At 46.1% G+C, this 20,439-nt stretch overlaps 6 protein-coding genes across 6 annotated transcripts; 1 reads left to right on the top strand and 5 right to left on the bottom strand.

The window, feature by feature from the left end:
• Positions 1-1,065: 1,065 nt before the first annotated feature.
• On the bottom strand, positions 1,066-1,511 carry N7495_007416 (uncharacterized protein; the record flags this gene model as incomplete). Its single annotated transcript, XM_057210067.1, has 2 exons — positions 1,066-1,365; positions 1,509-1,511. 2 exons carry the CDS (start codon positions 1,509-1,511, stop codon positions 1,066-1,068), a joined length of 303 nt encoding a protein of 100 aa, XP_057059610.1.
• A 642-nt stretch (positions 1,512-2,153) lies between these two features.
• On the top strand, positions 2,154-2,519 carry N7495_007415 (uncharacterized protein; the record flags this gene model as incomplete). Its single annotated transcript, XM_057210066.1, has 1 exon — positions 2,154-2,519. The coding sequence occupies one exon, from the start codon at positions 2,154-2,156 to the stop codon at positions 2,517-2,519; it is 366 nt and encodes a 121-aa protein (XP_057059609.1).
• Positions 2,520-3,028: 509 nt separating this feature from the next.
• Positions 3,029-4,249, bottom strand: N7495_007414 (uncharacterized protein; the record flags this gene model as incomplete). Its single annotated transcript, XM_057210065.1, is given in 4 exon segments — positions 3,029-3,082; positions 3,097-3,388; positions 3,439-4,019; positions 4,070-4,249. 4 exon segments carry the CDS (start codon positions 4,247-4,249, stop codon positions 3,029-3,031), a joined length of 1,107 nt encoding a protein of 368 aa, XP_057059608.1.
• A 1,389-nt stretch (positions 4,250-5,638) lies between these two features.
• Positions 5,639-6,592, bottom strand: N7495_007413 (uncharacterized protein; the record flags this gene model as incomplete). The annotated part of the gene is made up of 1 exon (XM_057210064.1): positions 5,639-6,592. The coding sequence occupies one exon, from the start codon at positions 6,590-6,592 to the stop codon at positions 5,639-5,641; it is 954 nt and encodes a 317-aa protein (XP_057059607.1).
• Positions 6,593-8,049: 1,457 nt separating this feature from the next.
• N7495_007412 (uncharacterized protein) lies at positions 8,050-10,611 on the bottom strand (the record flags this gene model as incomplete). The annotated part of the gene is made up of 2 exons (XM_057210063.1): positions 8,050-10,245; positions 10,594-10,611. The coding sequence occupies 2 exons, from the start codon at positions 10,609-10,611 to the stop codon at positions 8,050-8,052; spliced, it is 2,214 nt and encodes a 737-aa protein (XP_057059606.1).
• A 4,990-nt stretch (positions 10,612-15,601) lies between these two features.
• Positions 15,602-18,442, bottom strand: N7495_007411 (uncharacterized protein; the record flags this gene model as incomplete). The annotated part of the gene is made up of 6 exons (XM_057210062.1): positions 15,602-17,040; positions 17,104-17,459; positions 17,520-17,640; positions 17,817-17,949; positions 18,000-18,207; positions 18,264-18,442. The coding sequence occupies 6 exons, from the start codon at positions 18,440-18,442 to the stop codon at positions 15,602-15,604; spliced, it is 2,436 nt and encodes an 811-aa protein (XP_057059605.1).
• Between the last annotated feature and the right edge of the window lie 1,997 nt (positions 18,443-20,439).

Below are 20,439 nucleotides of genomic sequence, written 5' to 3'. Positions count from 1 at the left end.
CTTCGATCGGGTTCTGGGCCCCCAAATAAAACCGTCTCGCGCGGCCTGCCTAGGGGGAGAAGAGGCAGGGTATATAGTTTGAAAGAAAATAACGAAATTTCGAATAAATCATAGTCTCGCTATAACGTCTTAGGGATATGTGAATCTAGAGAACGTCTTGCGCAATTCTTCAAAGAAAAGAATTTGTGTGACAAGTACTTTGAAATTCAAAGGTGAGTTCTCAAATAGATCACACTGTTGTTATTTGCTGTAAATGGTCCAACGACTGTAGGAAATGAAAGTCTTTTTATCCGAGTCATGATAGGAGCATTTTATATATTTTCACTGGTTTTCATGCACCGCTTGCTGAGAATCTCTGATGTAGATTCCGAGCTTCAAAATCCTTTAACCAATTCAAAAATGAGTTTCTAGAGCGAAGCAAGCCTGTAGACGATGTGAAGCAGTGGGCAAAGCAGCGGGCTAGATGCTGCATCTGCGATCCCGTATGATTCGCACGTCGCTATCAGGAACTTAATAATTCCATCGGCAGCCTATTACAGCATGGTATCCATGCTGCTTTCTGCATACCCCTACTAGTCGGCACCTTTTTATCAGGGGTCTGCAGAAAGGGCTTTGCCGTAGTGTGACATGAAGTGAGCCAACACATGACTACCTAAACTACTCATAAATAGGCTAAAAGATGACAATATTCATAATTCAAAGAAAAATTTCAGCACTGGCTAGACAGGTCCAGACTTGCACCCTCGTGTACTCGCTCTCATATCTTCCAAAATGGTTATAAATGTAGATAGACAAGTTTGTTTTGAGGATCGCAAGAAAAATGCCGATAATAATTGTCACGTGAATCCCACGCTTTTCTTCCGGCAACTGATTATGAGAAAACGGATTGTATTATCTTTAGGGATTTGATACTACCACCCCTCCTACCACCCCCCCCCACGTGACATTTTTCCCTGAGATTTTAGGCAGACGGAATTCTGCCGGATAATAGAATTCTTAATGGAATAAAGATAATCAATTATATCCATTTACCAAAAGATGCCTCTCTACTCTTGGCCTACTTATTCACCATTCCCCTGACCAAACTGAGTCTTGACCATGCTGACTACTACGTAACACCATAAGATCTCTGATGGCGACCGCGCCTCCACGCCCTCTAGTACGATCCTGTCCTCCTTGTCTTCCCGTCCTCCCTAGTGGACGAGGGCCCGGCCCATGCCGCCCATGACCACGACCGCGGCCTCGATCTCCTCGAGGTGGCTGAATAAATTCAAATGCAAATGGTTGTCGCTGGGTTGAGCGGTCAAATGCTGTCTCCTGTGTGTTTGAAAGAGCTGTCTCCTGAGTCCTGCGTGTTTGAAATTGCTGTCTGCTGCGTGTTCGACGCCTGCGAAGGCCTTACGAAGTTGGCAGCTCCACGTGGCCTTTCCCAGCGTCGTACAAGTAGAGGATCCTGTACTAGGAGTAGATGATTAACAGGCGGTGCCTCTCCTGGTGCCCATAGATACCATTGCTGGTGGAAATTGGATGGTTCAAAGCTCTTCTTCTGTCCAGATACTATCTACTGCTAAATCAGGCTCAGCAAAAAGAAGGCCAAGAGGTATGGAGGCCATAGTAAGAGAGATAATTGATGAAGGAAAGAGGAGATAAGATGGAGATAAGGTGTTTAAAGCGGTAAGAACTACGGTGAGAAAGTTATTGATCTAATCCTATTTAGGTTATATTCTGCCTGAAATCTCAGGGGAAATGTCACGTGGGGGGGGGGGTGGTAGTATCAATTCTCTATCTTTATTCTAGAATTTTCTGAAGAAAGATGATATCTTGGCTTCTGATCTCCTGACTCCTCCCGCACTGTCATTTCCCGTAGAGATAAATCTTTTTTTCTTTAAAGGTGCAAATTAGGCAAAGTTTGAATTAGTTGGGCAAAACCCCCACTTTGTTTGGCCTCATATCCTGTGCCCCGCGGCAGCCTTTCACCACGCTTCAAACTTCTTGCTAAAAAGAGAACTTCAATGCCAAAGGTGAGTTCAGCGGTGAAAATAATCTGCTCATTTGCTGATTTACCATGGATGGTCTTTTACCATATAGATTAGGTCTACATCCTTACGTGACTTTGCGAGACCTTATCAGCCTTCTGTTGGGTATAATCAGTAATGGATAACTTGGCTAGCTTTCTCAAAACTGCCAAATGGAAAACGATCGAGGAGACTCAGAATACTCTCATCTGTGTTGATGATGGCCTAGAGCAGGAGTTAGCGAAGGCTTCTATCGATTTACCTGATCGTCAACGATATGGGTTTCAAGTGTGGCAGCTATTGGAGGAAACGAAGTTCATCGAAAAGGATGGAATTGGAAAAGAAGGATACATCATACCAGTGAAAATCATTTCCGGCCAACCTCGCTTAATGTCTGAGCCTTCTCTGCCTCTGCTTGTCCTTAATACGCCCATCTTTTTCAGCCGCGAACCCCTCATCTCACCAGCCTTATATCTTATTCTCGCACTTCCACGGCCTATATAATACGACTTCCAGGTCTAAAGCACTGGCTCCATCGTCTGAAAATTTGAATAGCTCGGGAGGAAACTAGGGTCACCGAGAAACAGAGGGTACGCCATGGGATTGACATAGGAAATTGGTTGATACGGAAATACTTGAATGTGATTTGCAGGTATTGCTTGGTTCCTGTTGCTTATAGAATCATACTGCTTTTGAAAAGTAAGAACGGGGCTTTAACACGAGGGGAAAGGTGACTGACATATTGAATATTTTGATCCGCACTGAATTGAGCACTGTTTTCCACAGCCGTATTGTCTAAAAAGGATATGCTTGTTTCACATGATCCTAATTCCGTTGGCATGTACACCAATTGAGGTCCATTAGTCTGAGCTTGTGATATCAGGTCCGGCCGATGTTGTCCTGAAATATGTGCGGGTGTTGGCCCGCAAGGTAGCTGTCTCAAATCTTGCGTTGTTTCTGATATTGCCTGGCCACTATACATGACACTGTATGATGGTTCCACTGTGGGAACATCATGCGTAGCTAATTGTGCTCCAGATTGGGAAGACGGGCTCCCAGAATTGATCCTAAAAGAAGTCACCGACTTTGTGCAAGTCATTCCTGCATCTCGCTGATGGCATCGAGAGATATCAAGCTGTGGCGAGTTGGGGCTGTATTGTCGATCTCCGTTTGTATTTGCCTGCGATAGTTGATTTTCTAGCACTCGGTGTAGTGAGACTTGGATCGGTCCCAAAATCTTTGCAGTCTCTTCCTCTGCCAAGGTATGAAGACCTCGTATATGAGCCTGTTCTGGCAATCCTTTCTCTCTGAGATTTTTCAACATGGCGACTCTTTTAGGATTATTCACTGACTTAGGCAGCTCCTTGGTCCAGCTACAGCGATGTTAGTGAAGCAACTTCTCTCCCCTTTGGGTGTCGCTTACATCGACTCGCCACCATCTTCAGGGAGAATATATAATATCCCCAGCCCGCCAAGGTCATTAGCTATTAAACTGTAACGCTCTCCTAAACCAACCCAGAGTCGCACCCGACGTTCAATGTCGTGAATCTGGTCTTTGCAGCCTGATTCTCGTATGAGATGGGCTATGGAAATTGATATTTCATCGTATTGGTACTGGGTACCTGGTTTTATGGCATTCTTCAAGCGGTAAAACACCACATAGCAAATCCGGAGGCGAATCCTCCCTAAACGTTGTTCGTTTTCACATAAGACGAGTAATTGATAGAAATCAGAGAGCGGGCAGTTTTGCGGCGAATTTGGAACATGGCAAGTTAAAGAAGTGATTTGATGAGTACTTGAAGAATCATTTTCACTCTCATGGCCTCTTTCTTGTAATGATATAGAAAAAAGCGATGCACGCTTTTCCTGAAGGTCTTGGACAGCTTGTGGTATTTGGAACTCTTTGGAGGACCTTGCGATGGTCTTCTGTATAGCTGACTGACGAGTTTGTCGAAAGCGCTGAGGAATATGTTTGGATACAGTTTTCCATGCTTTGATATTTTCCTACTAGAGTGAGGATTGAAACTTCGGATAAACGAATGAAGGAGGCTCACAGTGTCTTTCCAGAATTGAGATGTATCAATTCGGTTATTTCCCTCTTCTGTAGCTTTATCACAAGCAAAAAGAACGTTTTCTGCCAATAATCTGCTCTCCACGATGCCCATAGTAGTTGCTGAAGTTGAAAATAAATAGTCAGACGAGGTAGATAGTTGGCGCTGATGTATGATGGGCATCTTTGCTGGCGGTAAACTAACAGCTGTCCAGGTATGCGGGTCTAGCGGCTGTCTGCTATTCCCCTCCCATCATATGCACGAACTTGACCCGATTCTGAATAGGTTTTCTGCGCAGAAAACCTATTCAGAATCGGGTAATAACCTACACACCCCTGCATGAGCGGGTGAATTCTTAGCTAGGGGCCTTAAAACTATTATCTTATCGATTGGCTATTGCAGGGTGACCTAGAATACCTCACTTGCCATTTTCTCGCTCTGAGAACTTAACGTATTGCAGCCAATGATCGGCAGCTCCGGATATTGTGGAAGCGCCTTTGGTCGTGGTATTCGCGTCTCCTTGACAGGGTTCTCCGCTCGGCTCAACGTTGCTGGCCAAGTCAAGGTCAAAAGTGCTTTTTTGGTACATTATCCAGAGAATACAAAGAGGAGAGCAGATTTGCTTAAGAAGCCTGCTTGTCCCATTAGATCTCTCACTCAACCACTGCCTTAGTGACCGATCCACTGCATTGCTGCCTCCCAAGTCATATCTTTGATATTTTCTTTTTACGTGGGCACCCCTTAAGTGAGAGGCTCCCCTAACCTCCACGCATCCATGGCTAATGATAAATAGATCCACTGCTGTTAAAATGGCAGCCTCCATCCCAAGTGAACTGATCAACCAGCTCAACTGTGGCCACTGTGGTACGCATAATATGACTGGTGTATCGATCTGCACCAACTGTGGCAAACCCGTCGCAACGACTGCGTAAAATGGCATATGTATGTTTGCTTGAAACATTGGGACCTGCATACTAAGAGTCTTCAAGCTCTCCCCTTACGTGGTAGTCATTTAAAGACTGACTGTCGTTTAGGGCTGCCCTTGGCTGTTGCTTTTTTCTTGATAAGATATTTGCTACTTTGCACATGGAATATTTGGGTCTTGACTTAGGGAATTTCCTGCTGTAAGCCGTGTGTGCAATACTTAGTGTTATCTATCTCATAAATACAAATGGAAAGTGTTTCACGTTCCGGATCATCTCGCAAAGCCTTATCTCCCCTTTTTGTCTAGATTTTTATCTCTTGTTGGGGAAACGAAGGGGACAGAGAAACGCAGATGAATGCGAGGGCAATACCAATTATTCAGAAAAGCGTAATATTAAGAGAAATGGAGTCTAAAATTACAGCTAGATTCAAAATTAGCTTCTACGGTTTATATATAGAATTTTGTTCTAGAACCCTGAGCCATGATGTGCCCTCCAATTACAGGTAAAAAAGCTAGAGCCAGGATCCACATTATGACCTCAAACAGCTTAGTTGAATCTGCTTTCATTCTAGCGTTAGGGTTTGAAATAGTCTCTCTGTGTAAATCATGGAAGCCAATTCCGATTTTGACTGTAACAATGTTGTCTACTAGCTGTCCTGAAACTTCCACCATGCATCTACGACATCGCGGTAGCCCATCTTTTCCAGCTGCTGGGCAACCCTGCGGCGCCAGTCCTTTTTGGAGTCCTCATCCCCATGGTTGAAATCCATTCCGGCCGAGAGTCGAAATTTTGTTCTAATCCATTCGATAGGAACGTAGCCAGCAAGCTCCCAATCGATGATGCCAAGCGAGCCTGTCGAGGTATTGACAAGAAGATTCGTAGGTCCGAGATCACAATGATAGAAGACAAGTTTAGAGACATTCATAGACATCTCGGTACAATTCTCTAGAAGCTGCTGTGGAGAAAGGGCATCCGCCATCTTGCTGTTGCCTTTGACGAGATAACGCTCTAACAGCTGATTTCCGTCCACACCGCCAATGATGTCGCCCTTCCATGCCGTTAATTGATTGCAAATATTTGCTACCTTGCCGATGTAATACTGGCGAAGAGTCTCGTCCATGTTGGGCCAAGCATCCTCGAGGAGCTGGCCGGATATCCTCGAGACAACGAGGAAATATCGCGACTCAGTCTCAAAATGATGGTATACGTCCGGAAATTCAAAATCATCGGGCTGTCGGTCTTTGAGAAACTGTAAGGTAACATGCTCTCTGGTAACATGGGAATAGTCCATGTGATGCGCTTTGATGAAGGCTTCGCCTGCCCGCCAAACGGCGGCTTGATTGTCGACTGCGTGGACTCTTGAGATATAAGAGGAGCCTTCTGTGAGGGCCTTGGAATTTGGAAGAGGCTCAGGTGCAGTAGAGAGGGCAAAATGCCCCCCATTGCTGTCGCTCCAGCATGCTTGGCCGGTTGGAATCTTGTCCGGGGGTGGCGACGACGAATGAGTAAGAAGAAGTGTGTTTGAGACTAGCCAGGAGCCTTTATCGACTTCCCGTATCGATTCGTTAAGGTGCGGCTGAGGTAAGTTAATCAATGACATGTTGGTTAATCTTGAAGTCCAAGGGGTTGAGTAAACAAAAATGTCAGGCGCCAATCTCAGGTGCTTTATAGTAGCCGCTGTAAGCGGTGAGCGTGGCCCCAATAGATTCATAGGTCCTACACAGACAGGTCCATCACTCGTTATCACTGTCTCCTGTGACTAATGTAGAATTTCCGAGTTATCGACTACTTATTCGTTCGTTCGTTGTTTTTCTCTACTAAGGTAATCTCCAAGTTAAGCCACTCCATCGCAATGCCTTATTGCTATCAAAAGAGACCGGAAGCAAACGATTAATCCAAAGGCAAGACCACGCCCTTTATTCCGGGGAACTATAAGTCCTCCGGGAGCTGTGGTAATAGATCCTAAGAGCAAGCAAAATTGTGAATTAGAGGTTCATTCTGGGCCCAAGGATCCGCCAAATCAGTGGGGCTGGCGGGGACCTTGAATCTACGGGCCGAGAAACAACGCGTGTCTGTCCGAGGAGAAGCTTCACTTCTTCTTTCTTTCTCTAGCTTTGAATCCGTTCATCTTCCACCAAGTTGTTTCTATTGCAGTATCACTTGTAGGGTTGTTACATCAAGTTTGCTCTGTAGATCTGCCAAAGATTTCCCAGAGCAATGAGAATCTGGAAGTCGATTCACCCATGAATTGGCAAAGAACCTAACAAGATTAGTTGCGTATCCACAAGATCTTATATGTGAAAAGTAACTTGCAAAATCCGACACCGTTCGTTCTTGCCAAGGGATACAATGATTAGCCGCGAAATCGAACAAGAAATTTTCCAAGGAGTTTGGCAGGCAGGGTCCTGTTGACGGAATGTATATCTAACGATATGCATGGAAAACTTGAGCGGATAATTCTGTTATCAGGGTTTTCAGCAACCCGGGACCTTAACCGCGATATTTTCGGGTTATACACGACAGTCTTAGCTAGGTATTGAAATTGAATGAACCTTTGCGATGCTTTCATAATGGTATGTCATTGGAAAAAGCCTCAAGTTCGGAAGCCCGGCTCGCATCATGATTCGGTGGTGTCGAAGCATATATAGAAGCGCATTTCGCCTCGATATAAATGGATGACGACAGAAATGTGGGTATCAAGAATAAGATCGCTAGTTTAAAAGGTAGAAAGTGGATTACCTTCTCACGACACACGAAGAAGTTTTGCGTCTCCTGTCTCAGCTCGACATAGTCGTCGTTTTCGCTGCCTCCGGTCGCTGCAGAGTCGGTCGACATTTCAAAGTAGAGCGGTGAAAGTCGATGATCAAAGCACGCCCAAGCTCTTCACTCCAAAGGACATTGTCTCGCCTAAGTTCTTCATGTATTATGCCGCGGGCTTTGATTTCCTTGTTCAATTTGTGAATTTAACGCTGTACTCTCTCCCCCCAGGTATCACGAGTGATCTGAAGGTATAGACGTAACGTCAACTGACGCAGTGGTCCATGGGTCTAGGGGCCGTCATGAGCAGACAGCAGTTGAGCTAGACAGGAGCTTTGTTCTGCTCTTCCCCACCCCGACGCGATGACCATGCCGCATGTTGCCAGAGGTTGGTTCAAGAGCCCGAGGGCGCTTTACCCATTTCACTTCCTCCAGGTCAATGACAAACAAACAAACTCCCAGGTCATCCCACAGCATATTGCGCCACTCACTGTCGCCATGGACAACTCCATGCGACCGGAGCACGGTCAGAGCTTTGTCGCGCTCCTGGTGAAAGAATCTGGAATTCTCATCGCTGATGACATGCTGAAGCCGTTTTCCAGCCCAGTTTAGTATCATCATCTGCGCCATTAATTCGCCATGGTACCAATATGAGACTCGTGGCGTAAATGTCCCAAGACAGACGGGAATCTGTTTTCCCTGCAGGCTCCTGAGAGAACGATAATTGTCTGCCTCTGCTTTAATGAGATGCTGCTTGTCCGCCGTGGTAGCCTTGATTATCACAGTGTATCCGTGTGATAGAAGAGTCGCTTTGATGAGGTAACCCGTCCGACCACAGACGTGAAGTTGTTCAAACCCATGGTTTCGGTTTCGGGAAAGTTGACGGTGAAGCTGGCGTGTGAACTCCTGCGGTCCCACGGAGTGTCTCTGGCCACCGTGGAGTTTCCAGTTGGGGCATTCTTTATCCAGAAAATCTCGGTTGACCATACCGCGGATGCAGGCAATGGTGCAATATGGTCGCGTAGATTGCCCATCTTTTTGAGAAGTCTGTTTATTGTTCCGGTCGGCTTGTGTCCATTCGCTTCCTCTACCTGATAGAAGCCTGCTTCGGCCACGGCTCGATTGGCTACGCGAGGCTGCTGCGGCGGATGGCGAATGCGATTCTTGATCACTTCTACTGCCTTCAGTCGACGAGTGCTTCGGAGTGGATATGCCTGGTTGACAGCGAGCATGGGATCGTGTATTGTGTGTCTTCGGCTCTAGTTTCCAGTGCGAGGGTCGATAATTGGAGGCTCGCGGGTCTCTACGAAGCGTTTCGGGAATTTCTCTCAACACGTCTAGATATTCAACCTTCCAGGTCGTTAGCTTATCGTGTGCTGCATCGTGCCACTCTTGAGGCGGAGCTTCGGCGGCCAGCGCTTGAAGTGTGAACGCAAGCACCTGGCCGATGGCGGTCCGGTGGAGGCGCAATTCATCGTCCGCCTGCACGTCTTGATTTGGGATACACAAGAAATATTGAACAATTGTGGGATCATCCTTCGGAATACGGAGGAAAACAAAAGCCTCCCCTGTGCAGATGTAGCCGTACCGAACCCCACTGTCGATCATGTATGAGAATATTTGAGTGACCACGGCGGCGATGAGGCGTGTGGCATAAAATTCGAATGTGTCGCCTTCCTGGTCGATGATATCGTGAGCCAGATCTATCTGATGTAGACCCGCCACCAATTCGGAGATCGTCACCTTGTGCGGCGCTTTGAACTCCACTACATACACTGGTTTGTGTCGCTCGTTGGCCACACTGTGCACGCAGAACTGGTCGGCGCGCCGATTGCGCCTTCGTGCAGTGCCAGCTCTCTTCTGCCTCTGCGCCGCTCCTCTCCCCCTTCCTCTCCCATGCCTGGCGTTCGCTGGTCGTTGAGGTGTCCGTGCATCCTGAAGATTCATTTGCTCCAAGCTGTTCTCCAGTGAAGTTTCCGATGGGTTCGAGCGGTCATAGAAGGTGACTCGGCCCTGGATTCCAAACTCTTGTCGAAGGCATTCATCATCTTGCAATGCCTTAATGACCATTTCGACAAAGTTATCCACCGTGTCTCGCTCAAAATTCCGAAGAGATGCTTCCGAGTAAATCGGCCGGTTCTGCGTATTCGTAACGACATAATCTATTTGGGTATCAGAAGGGAAGAGGGGGCGCGAGGTGAAGGCACCCGTGCGGTCAAGTTTCCTCCAGACTTGCTCTTGGAGTTGAGGGAAGCCAAGCCAAGGGACTATGCGCTTAGGGTAAAGTCGGTTCACTGGGTTGGTCGCGTCGCCCTGAGTCGTAAGAGTTGCATCCGTCTCAACTCGGATCGCTTGAGATAGAGAATTGTGGCAGCGATCGAGAAGGGTGAACAGTGTGTTCGGCTGCACATGTCGTTCCGCTTCTTCTCGCGCTTTTCTCTCGTCTTCTCGCGCTTGTCTTTCTTCCTCCTGACGCCGCTCCGCCTCTTCTTGTGCCTGTCTCTCCCCCTAAAGCTGACGCCGTAGCTCGGCGATTGTTTCTTCCATGCCTTGTCGAAAGCAGTTTCACCAGACAATCGATTAAAACAAAGTTAAGGTGAATACAGCAAGGAGGCTGCCGTCTGAGACAGGGGAACAAAGGGGATTACGCACCAGGATGTTTACCAGCTTACTCAACCTACTCACCCCGTGACTCGCTTTAATGCCTGAGGCACCCACACGTTTGACCTTTCAGGCAAACTTTCCGGATGGGTATAACGCGTCAACTCCACGTTTGCGCGATACCTGAATTGGTCTCGTCAGTACTTGGAGATTCGGCCCCTCTACAAATCATTCAATAAGTACAGTCGTGTGGAGGATCATTGTCTGGGGTTCTTCACTCGCAAAGCACCGCGTTCCTTTATCTAATCAAACCAGCCCGCAGTACAGGTATGTTGCGTGATCTTCCTGTTAATATAGCGTGTACAAAGCTAGCTGTCAGCTAATGTTCTCTTTAAATATATATATATATATATATATAAAATGGGCTTACCTGAATTGATTCCATACAACTTGCTGGATACCTCTGTGTACGTCCAAGGCTTTAGGAATCATACTTCAAGTAGTTATCAGAAAACTTCGTGGAAGGTAAAGCGACATACATACCTGCACTGTCTGCGTAATTATATCTCTCGTCAGGTAATAGGCCCTATGGATGGAAATTTGGCTAGAGATGTCTGGCAAGGTATTTATAGGAAGGGATTGTCTGATACCGATGGTCTCTAATTGAAGTTGATGGGAATGCGGACAGGCACAATAGTCGCAGGCTCGATGACAATAAGTCAAATTTGAGGAGGGTGAAAAGTTGCAATGGGTAAAAGCACAATGTCAATTTCTATGTCCAAAGCAGGCCACGGTTTTTTGCGTTGCAAACTATGGTCAAAGGTGCCGTAGAAAACCGCTGCACCTATTTAGTCAACAAGTGAACACCTGAAACGTTGACCCAGCAGTTAATGCTTGGGTATTAACCAGTTCATTGGGGTCATGAAACAGGCGGGGCATGCTTGACGCTGAGCCGCACCAAAAAGAAGGGGCTGGTCCTCTCGATTTAAGATAAGGGACAATGTGTTCATCTATGCGATAATTTTCAAACATCTTGAGACGCCGAGAAACTGGTCAGCAATATTCTTTACTTTTGTCACGTTCAGTATAGTTTTGTTGTGAAGTGACTTGATCATACGCTGAAACTCAGCAAGATATATGTACCAGGGTTTCTATCGCGAGGAAAATGTCTTCAATTGAGTGAAATCAGGGCAAACAGTCTATGCCGGAATATCCAATAAAAAAAGACCAAATTTGCTCAACGCCGTCAAATTTCCCGGGCACCATGATTTCAAGTTCTCGTCACCTTGGCTATCGATGGTAATCTTGGTTTCATATTGCATCTCATTTATGATCTTTGTTTTAAGCTGCGCCTAGGCCAAATTGCGTCGTTTGAAACTGGACGGGTGGACACCTATGGAAGCCCACGCCTGGGGGAAGGGCGCATGCCTTACGGCTCTCCCTGCAACTATGCCAGGGAAATGGGAGAGCCGCCGAGCATTCGTCCGTGAATCATGGTGTAAGCCACCTAGGGTGTTCATCGAAGACAGAGAAATCAGTAGCAGAAAGTCACTGCCAAGAAATATGACACCTTTGCCCACTATGAATAATAACCACATATTTCCTCAAATCACTCTCCTCTCGTCCTTCGGGGCTCCATAATCCCATGCGAGATAGAAACCCCTCTAGATGCGTCTGAAGGATTTATTCACTGTCTGCTTAGTAAAATCTTCGAAAAAGCTTGTAGGCAGCAACAGTCACAAATTTTTGTAGTACTCTTTCCTCCAGAATCTTGCATGTCCCTTGCACGTAACTCAGCTATCAGAGGGTAGATATATATACTCTCCCAAGGTGGAGCCCTCGTGACCTGCTTACTCAAGCTGGTGCAAGAGCTCCAAGTTTCAACGTCAGATCAAGGTAATTACGTATATATGTTCCGACAGTTTCAGTCATTACAAAAACTACCATTCCTGGCTTACGTCCCACCGACTTTGGCTGATCTCAAACAGTCATCTAGTACGTTTATAATACATTTAAATACCCTGCTTCTACTAATAATGATTTTAGATACAATCAGCTTCCATCAGACGAAGTGCAGCCACCACTTCTTCCCGATAATGCTCAAAATATCAGAATAATTCTGATACGCCACAATGTCAAAGACAAATTTGGCATCCATCTCATCCACGGACATTTTAAAATTCCGAGAAATAAAGTGATGTTGGGACATTACTTTGACAGCCCAGCTGGATGTTGGACAAAGCCTGTCCTCATCGAGGAAGTTGACATCACCAACATACATGGACACATTTTAAGCTATCTGCTGATGGAAAACTGGTGGCTTTTGAGTACCGGGAAGGACCACTAATTGATATTAGCGATGTCGGCACATCTTTCTTTGAGGAATTCTTCAAGTATCTCCAAGAAAATGACCTGACGCACACATTTGGTCTACAGGCACTACATCATGGGTCGTCTTCGCCAATGATAGAGTTTGTTTTGGGTAATGCTGGAACAGTGATGCTGAATGAGGCCGAAGCCCGCTATGGAAAAATCTACAGAACCACTGGATGGTGCATTGATGATGGGTGTGATAAAGAAGGCCTGGTAGATGGCGAAAAATTAAGGCCCGCCGAAAAATGTTGGTCACAAAATACATTGTCAATTTATAAGAGATCACATCTAAAACTTTTGGATATTGAATGATGGATAATGATGGGAAACCGTAATTCTGAGAGAAACGCTAAGCCTGATCGTTGACCAGTCTTTGATGTTCACTGAGCTCTACAGAAACAAAAAGAACGTTTACTGCGGCCCTCAATTTGATGCGGCTCCCAATCGGCCAAGGGTTCCAGGAGCAAGTGTAACGGCACAATACGTTATGGGAAAAGATTAGACTGAGGAAGAACTCGGAATCCATACAGGACCAAAATGACAGAGATGTGGACCGTTGGAGACGGCCCGATCAAATACGATCTATCATATTGTCCCTACGGGATAGATAGTAAGATGACGATGATCCTCGGTGCCTTGAAACAAGACCCAATGCCCCAGGAGGGGTAAGGGGATAGGGCTCGCCACTCCTCTCATGTATTTAGTTCTAAGGCCGTAGCAACCTTAAAGGGATCTTCGAGAATTGTTCTCAGTATCAATTGACCCAACCACGGTTTAACGAACCCACTCATATCCTCCTTTCAGTAATAGTCATTTCAACTATCGTTCTTCTCTTATTTACGGTCACCCAACCGCATTAGATCTAAGTCTTACAGCAAGGGTCAGGGTTCAAGCATAAGTAGTGGTTTGATCCATGCATCCACGATCTGTCACAGCAAGTCAGCTTCTCTTTGCAAGTCCCTGGTTGCTCCTAGGACCCCGATTGGTGTTCCTAGATCCCCCAATCTACCGGTACCGTTATTGCTAAACGCTCGTTCCCCGGAGCACTATCATCACTCCTGGGAGTCACAGGTCCTCTGGGAACTACTATTCTAGTTCCTAGGAGTGACCTAGAGCATTGCTAGAAACAATGCTCTGGATCCCAGGAACGTGAGGGTCTCACTCACGAGATGGATCTAATTGTAGAGTCAAAAGATGTAGTGCGAGGAAGCAAAGAAAAGGCATCATCGTGTTTAAACCGACAAAATCAAGCCTCTTTTGGAACCTGGTGTTTCTTTGGTCAAATTTTCTTTCTAAATTTGTTAAATACCCTTTCTATCATAATCTGCAGTGCATCACCGGCTTAGGAAAAGCGTTACTGTACTCTTAACTATAGAAACAGAGGCGCTAATAGATTTGAACAATTAGAATACATGCAGTAAAGACAGGCAACAGAAATAAGAGGAAAGAGACCAGGGAGTCTGGCGGGACCAGGGAGTCTGGCGAGACCAGGGGGCCTGGCCCTAGGAGCCACGGTCCAAGGCGGGAGATTATAATTTATGGGTCACCGCGCCGAAAATGGACCGCCATTCTTCCTTCTTCAGGAAACCATTAGTTTTTCGGCCTGATAATGAAAGTAAACTAAAGAGACTTCGCTGTTAGAGGATGAAGACCACCTGTTTCAAGGTTGGTTAGCGTTGAAGGACACCTCATCGGCCAAGAGCTGATTGCCTATCTTGCTTCAACTAGTGTTAGTACCTGCTATTCTATGAGTACTTTACTCACCCTATTAGAAGCAGAGACTTCGGGCCTGGGTAGTCAGAAGGCTGTGGTTCTCGGCCTGCTGCGGACCTAAGTCTAAACTGGACGTATGCCCATAGTTTTGCACCTAAAAGGGTTTTCAGTCCGCCAACTTGGGTCCCCATCCCTGAAACCACAGCCATTCCAACACAGTTCCTCGACATTGAATATGCGCTGCCTAACTAGTGGCTTGCCTGGACACTGGTTCTTAGATTGTATTCACTGTTCTCTAGCTCGTAGTCCTAGTCCCGCTGCTAGGGATATGCTACGCGATGTCACAGGTTGCTATATTCTCACGTAACATGCATGAAATCTTCGAGAAAACTTGGTCCAATGATGTTCAGCGACTAGACCATGATTTTCGAAGCAACGATGTATCTATCTTTCGAAATCTTCTTTCCTGGGATAAACCATACTTTTCGGCAAAATATAAGATTTTTTGTAGATCCTCAGATACCCTGTTTCCCACGATTGACCATAGTTTTTCGAAACTGCTATGATCCTACGATCTTATCGATCCTACGATCCCCTGTTTCCTACGATCCCCTATTTCCCACGATTGACCATGGTGTCTCGGAACCACCATAATCCCGTGATAACATTCATGACATCCAACACAATTTCAATTGTCAGCTCAGATAGGTTGACTTCAGCTCCAATGCTCGAGAGTTATCTCAACTGAATTTTTCATCTAGTTATCTAGAAAGAATTACCAAGACTATTTGTACTTGCACTTCCCAAAATCCTCAAGAGTCAAAAGACATAATCGCATTTTCTTGTTTGGCGTAGATATATATCTAAGATCTTGCCCTGTAGGTTTTCTTCATAGAAATCTGACTTGTCGTGTTTGATTAAACACTATGCCTGAGCTACCTGGCAAGCAGCTTGTGTCATTTCACGCTTCTTTCGGGAAAATGGGTTATTCATTGCTTAGTAGGAAGAATTTAAGGTAGAATCAACAATTTACAAACGTTCTAGATTACAACCAAATGTGAAAAAAAAAAAATACAAACTCAAGTCTATAAATCATTGGGCCCGTAATCGCTTTGATCGGCGCGGCGTAGGTTTCATAATGGACGCTTTCAAATCGCCTGATCGCTCATTTTCCCCTTGGTCCCCCCCCGGGCTGCTCGTCTGTTCGCCCGCGTTTTCGAGACAAGCGCGTCGCATGCTGTAATGGAGATCCCAGCGCAGGAACGGGTTCTAGATTTGCTGCCTTTGCTGCTCCCCTCGTCACTCGCCGTGTAGAAATCTCCGCCAAGTTCAAATCAGTGCTCGTCACTAGACATCCAGTAGAGGAGGAATTTTCAGTGTATGGCTTGTTTGCTAAAGGCTTCATCACGGTAATAGAGCAGTTTTCCATCAATCGAGGGTCGATATTTGCAATATCAAAACCAGCGGAGGAGGCAGGGGTTTCGGTGCCTTGCCGATTTTCTGATTCTAAAGACACTTCTCTGAATAAAGTTTCGCTGCAGTTAAGGTGTGATACTTGTGGGAGATGACACAATTTGATCTTGACATCATAAGAGTGTACTGTGAAAGCATGGGCCAAAAATTCGGTAATTTTAGCGAACCTAGGAAGATTACGACAAGCTTCCCAGTTGCAGCTAATCCCGTCGTGTGCATAAAGTAAATGAGAATCGATGAGATGACGACGAAGAGAGTCGAGTCGCTTGGGAGAAAATTTATGCGGAGGAGGGTTCGACGCCGAGCGGCAAGATATGCCATAGCAAATGATGCAGAAATCTGTTGGGCATTTCAGAGTATCTTCCTCGGGAGACGAGGGTTCCCCTGGCAGGTCTAGCAGTTCATCACCCTCGTCGTCAAATTTCCAATCAACACGATTGCCTCGCCGGGTTGGCTCGCAGAGCCCTAGGAGCGCAACCATGTCCTTGGTAACCTGGATACGACGCGCAAGCAGTTTGTCTTCGTCAAAGATCTCTGCTTCAGGCCCGTAAAAGTCCTCCACAAGGCGTGCTCGTTCAGGAAAAATGTAATTCGGGGCAGGCAACTCCCAGTCTTCATCGTCAGAACTGTCCGCATTACACGTTTCATTATCAGGCTCGCCAAGAAGCTGCTTGATCTGTCTGTCGACTTCAAGTACAGGTGCGTTGCGGAAATAGTCTTTTCTGGCTGTCTCTCGAGTACTGGTTGCCAAAATTTTGCGAAGTCTGGCCATTTCTTTTTTGGCGGCTTCATGCCTTTGATAGAGGTGCGGAAAGCGCTCTCGGGCATTCTTAACAGTCCCGGCGAGGGATCGCATCTCTGCCATAAGCTCTCTCTTCTCCCTTTTAAGCTGTAGGATTTCTGGGTGTTGGCAAATGGCACGCCTATGCGTATTAGTAAGTTTGGACGGTGCTAATGGGTCTCTTTTTCTGAGCATGCTTCCTGCGACCCGTAAGAGACCTTCCTGAGACGGTCGAAGGAGGACAACATGCTGAAGATCACGTCCGATAAACTGGGATTGATAGTGCTTTTCAAATACAGCGTCACCAGACTGTCCGAGCACCCTCTGACGTTCCTGGCTGGTAAAGTTCCCTATAGGCAAGAATTAGAATAAGTATGAGGATTAGTAGGGATGAGTATTTGTGGTAGACATACGATTAACTTCATTTGCAGCCCAGCGCCGGTAACTGTAGTGCCCAATATCGTCTTCGAATTTAGCATCGCGACCTAACTCTCGGAGCGCTTGTCGAGAAGAGTTATACGTCATTGGTAAAGTCTTGTGTAGTTCATAACCGTAGGGAGTGCGCTCAAGGCGTCGAAGGAGGGGGATATCAAGAACCTCCTGCTTCCACCGAAGGGGAAGAGATCCACTGCGTTTCGGAACTCGTAGCCGCCAGATGAGCTCTGGTGTCAGATTGTTTTCAAAAGCCCCGTCACGGAAGGCAAATGAAATGATTTGGGCAATAGGGCAATATGCCAGTTGGTAATCCCCATGCATGAAAAATTTGGTCCTGAGATAAAGATTTAGCAGTAGATCAGCCATGATTTTACGGAAAATATTTCGGCCTTACCCATCGGCGCCTTCTGGACGACCTTTGAGATTACGGAACTCGATGATAGCGCACAGAACATCCCGGTTGCTTTGAGGGTCTTTCAAATAGAAGAGCTCGATATCTCGGTAGCAGACAGAGTCTCGAAGATCATTTAAAGAGGTGCACTTAGGAAGATCACTCTCAAAAGCTTGGCCTCGATTGCGTTTACCCAAGGATGAATCACCCGGCAGTTGCTTTTTTGTGGCAGCAATACACCTGGTCGAGACCCAGTTATGGCAGACCAAAGCTGAATTGTAGAGAATTGAATAATCATACTTCCATGACGGAAAAATGTCGAATGAACCCAGTGATGACGGTAAGTCACGCAGAAGACGTCCACATCTAAGGTGTTCTTTTGTTTCATTCGTCGGGCAATCTTGCGCTCGGCCGGGAACACGTTATCCAGGAACTATTATCCACGTTAGCTTGCCACCTGCGAAATAAAGTAAACATGCGTACTCGTCGCATCTGTTCATGGACTGCATCGCTGACGCGGCGGCGTGCAAACAGACTGAAGTATTGACAAAGACGACGCCAGTATTCATCGTATGATTGAAGCAGCTTTTTTCGTGAGGTTTTAAACATCCAATCAAAGAAGTTCATGTAAATCGCTTGATCCTCCAAAAGTAGGTATTCGACGTAGTCTTCTTTCGATTGCATACAATACCTGTTCTCTTGTGTTATTTTCAAATTTGATGCATTGCGGACGAGATAAGTACTCACTTCCGCCAGTAGCGTTCAATAACAGCGATACCTTCCAACGTCTTGGGTTTTAAATTTATGGGGAGCCATCCAAGATTACGAAAGTGTTTAAGTCTGGCTCGAGTTTCCTCGCAGAGAATGGCATCTGTCCAATACTGATGCTCATCAGGCTGAGCAGGGGGCACAGGCGCAGGTGCCATCAGAGTACCAAGGGATCAAGATTGGGATTCAAAGGTATTTTAGAAAAATCACGCTATTGTCAACTTGCGGGATAGGAGGACGATAAACAGAGAGAATATGATGGTGGGAGGACATAGAGGGGGACGAGAAGCCTCTTATAACGCCCAACCGGGCCAGGCAAAGGGGGGTCTGGTTGCTGCAAAGGGGAGCCATTTTCGGCGCGGTTTTGGTCTTGAGTGGAAATGAGGGGATCAGTTTTCTGAGGCCCACCGCCAACATCAGCTCAGGAGGATGACTAAAGGCGCTTGGTGGGTGCAATAACGTGCGTCACGGTTGACCGAGCGTCCCGGTTGATCGAGCGACGCATTTGGAACTTAAAAAATCTAAGATTTTCAACATCAACTTTTAACACCAAAACATGAATTAATTATCTATTTAACGCGTGTAGGACACTAGGTATATATATGGCCTTTGGTTCCACAACCTGAACAGGTGACGAGTCGCCTAATAGTAGGTAAAGTAGGCAATGGAACATCTTCTATAGGTTGTCCAGGAGCATCCTCTAGGGATATATATTCAACTCTACCATTCTCCTGAGCAACCACGCTTTGCTGCAATTCCTCCAAACTCCGAAGACTCCCTTCATGGCCTCTGTGCTTCTTGCTAGCCGCTCTCTTTTTTATCTTTCTCTTCGCAGTATTCTCCAATCGCTGAATACGGTCTTCCATCATCATCATCCGAATCGCCATCTGAGTATGCGCATCTTGCGACCGATAAATTTGTCGTTTTAGAGGTGAAGTTAAAGCTCCTAAGGAAGATTCGAGTTCTTTCTTGATAGCAGAATTCGATTTTTGGACTTTTGAGTAGCTCCAAGGCCGATTTGAGTCACTGCTGCTTGAAGAAGTAGGGCGTTGAGGGTGGTCGTGAGGGGGGTCTTGAGGGGGGTCTTGAGGGTGGTTTTCGACCATGATATTCAGCTTTTCTAAAACATGATTAGCATCCAGGGGTACTAAACCAGCGCCCCTGAAGCTATTCACTATAGTAGATGCTTTAAATGTTGCTTTGTGTGTATAAGGATAGATTTGGAGGAAATCATCCTTATCAATAGAATCCACTCCATTCTGTATTTCAGCACTAATCAGGCCTCCATATACCTTTTTAAGCACCGAAAAACATCCTACATCAAGAGGTTGTAATAGATGGGATGAATGAGCTGGCATACATAGACAAATAATATCGTTGTCCGCGCATAGTTGGTCGAATTCTGGCGTACGATGCGAAGAATGACCATCTAAAACCAATAGAATATATCTCCCTTTCTGGACCAAATTAGGTATAAAGTGGCTTTTCAGCCAATCTAGACCCATTGGATTTGTAGTCCAACCAGTTGGGCTAGTGTTTAGTGACCATTTAGGGGGTAGATGGTCAAACCAACGCTCCATAAAATGTTTCCCTTTTAGGATGATATAGGGCGGAAGCGCAACACCTTGGGCGTTGATAGTCTTAATAACAGTAATGTCGCTCGCTTGGCGATATTCGAATATCTTGACTGAGAACGGTGAGCTCCAACGAACCACTACTCAACACCGTAGACAAACCACCAAGTGTAGTGGTCTCTACAGTACTGAATATTGTGGTTGTTGTGAAGTCTGCTTTTTCATTGATGAAAGAACTAGCTACTTATAGTATATGGGTGCCCCTCTGCTCTGGACGAATGTCAACATTCGTCCGAGACAGAAGAGACGGTGAAGACGGGACATTACTGTCGCGAATGCACATCGCTCAAGGGTGTCGTTTGCGATGAATGCATATCGTTCAAGGATGCCGTGATATACTAATCTAGTTCCCGAGTCACTGTCTCGGCAGAAGCTTTTTCCGTCTGTTGATGGCCTTGTTTCTCGGCTGTCGCAACAAGTAACCCACTCTCGATTTCCAGCTTGAAGAAGCCTTCGTTTACCATGGTAATCTGAGGAGCATATAATATACTCTGAAGATATAACACCCATCGCAAATCCAG

The sequence above is a fragment of the Penicillium taxi genome (genome assembly GCF_028828555.1).
Source record: "Penicillium taxi strain IBT 34144 chromosome Unknown utg000005l_segment0_segment0, whole genome shotgun sequence".
Taxonomy (NCBI): domain Eukaryota; kingdom Fungi; phylum Ascomycota; class Eurotiomycetes; order Eurotiales; family Aspergillaceae; genus Penicillium; species Penicillium taxi.
The sequence above is the reverse complement of the archived record's forward strand: the minus strand, read 5'-3'. Positions and strand labels throughout refer to the sequence as shown.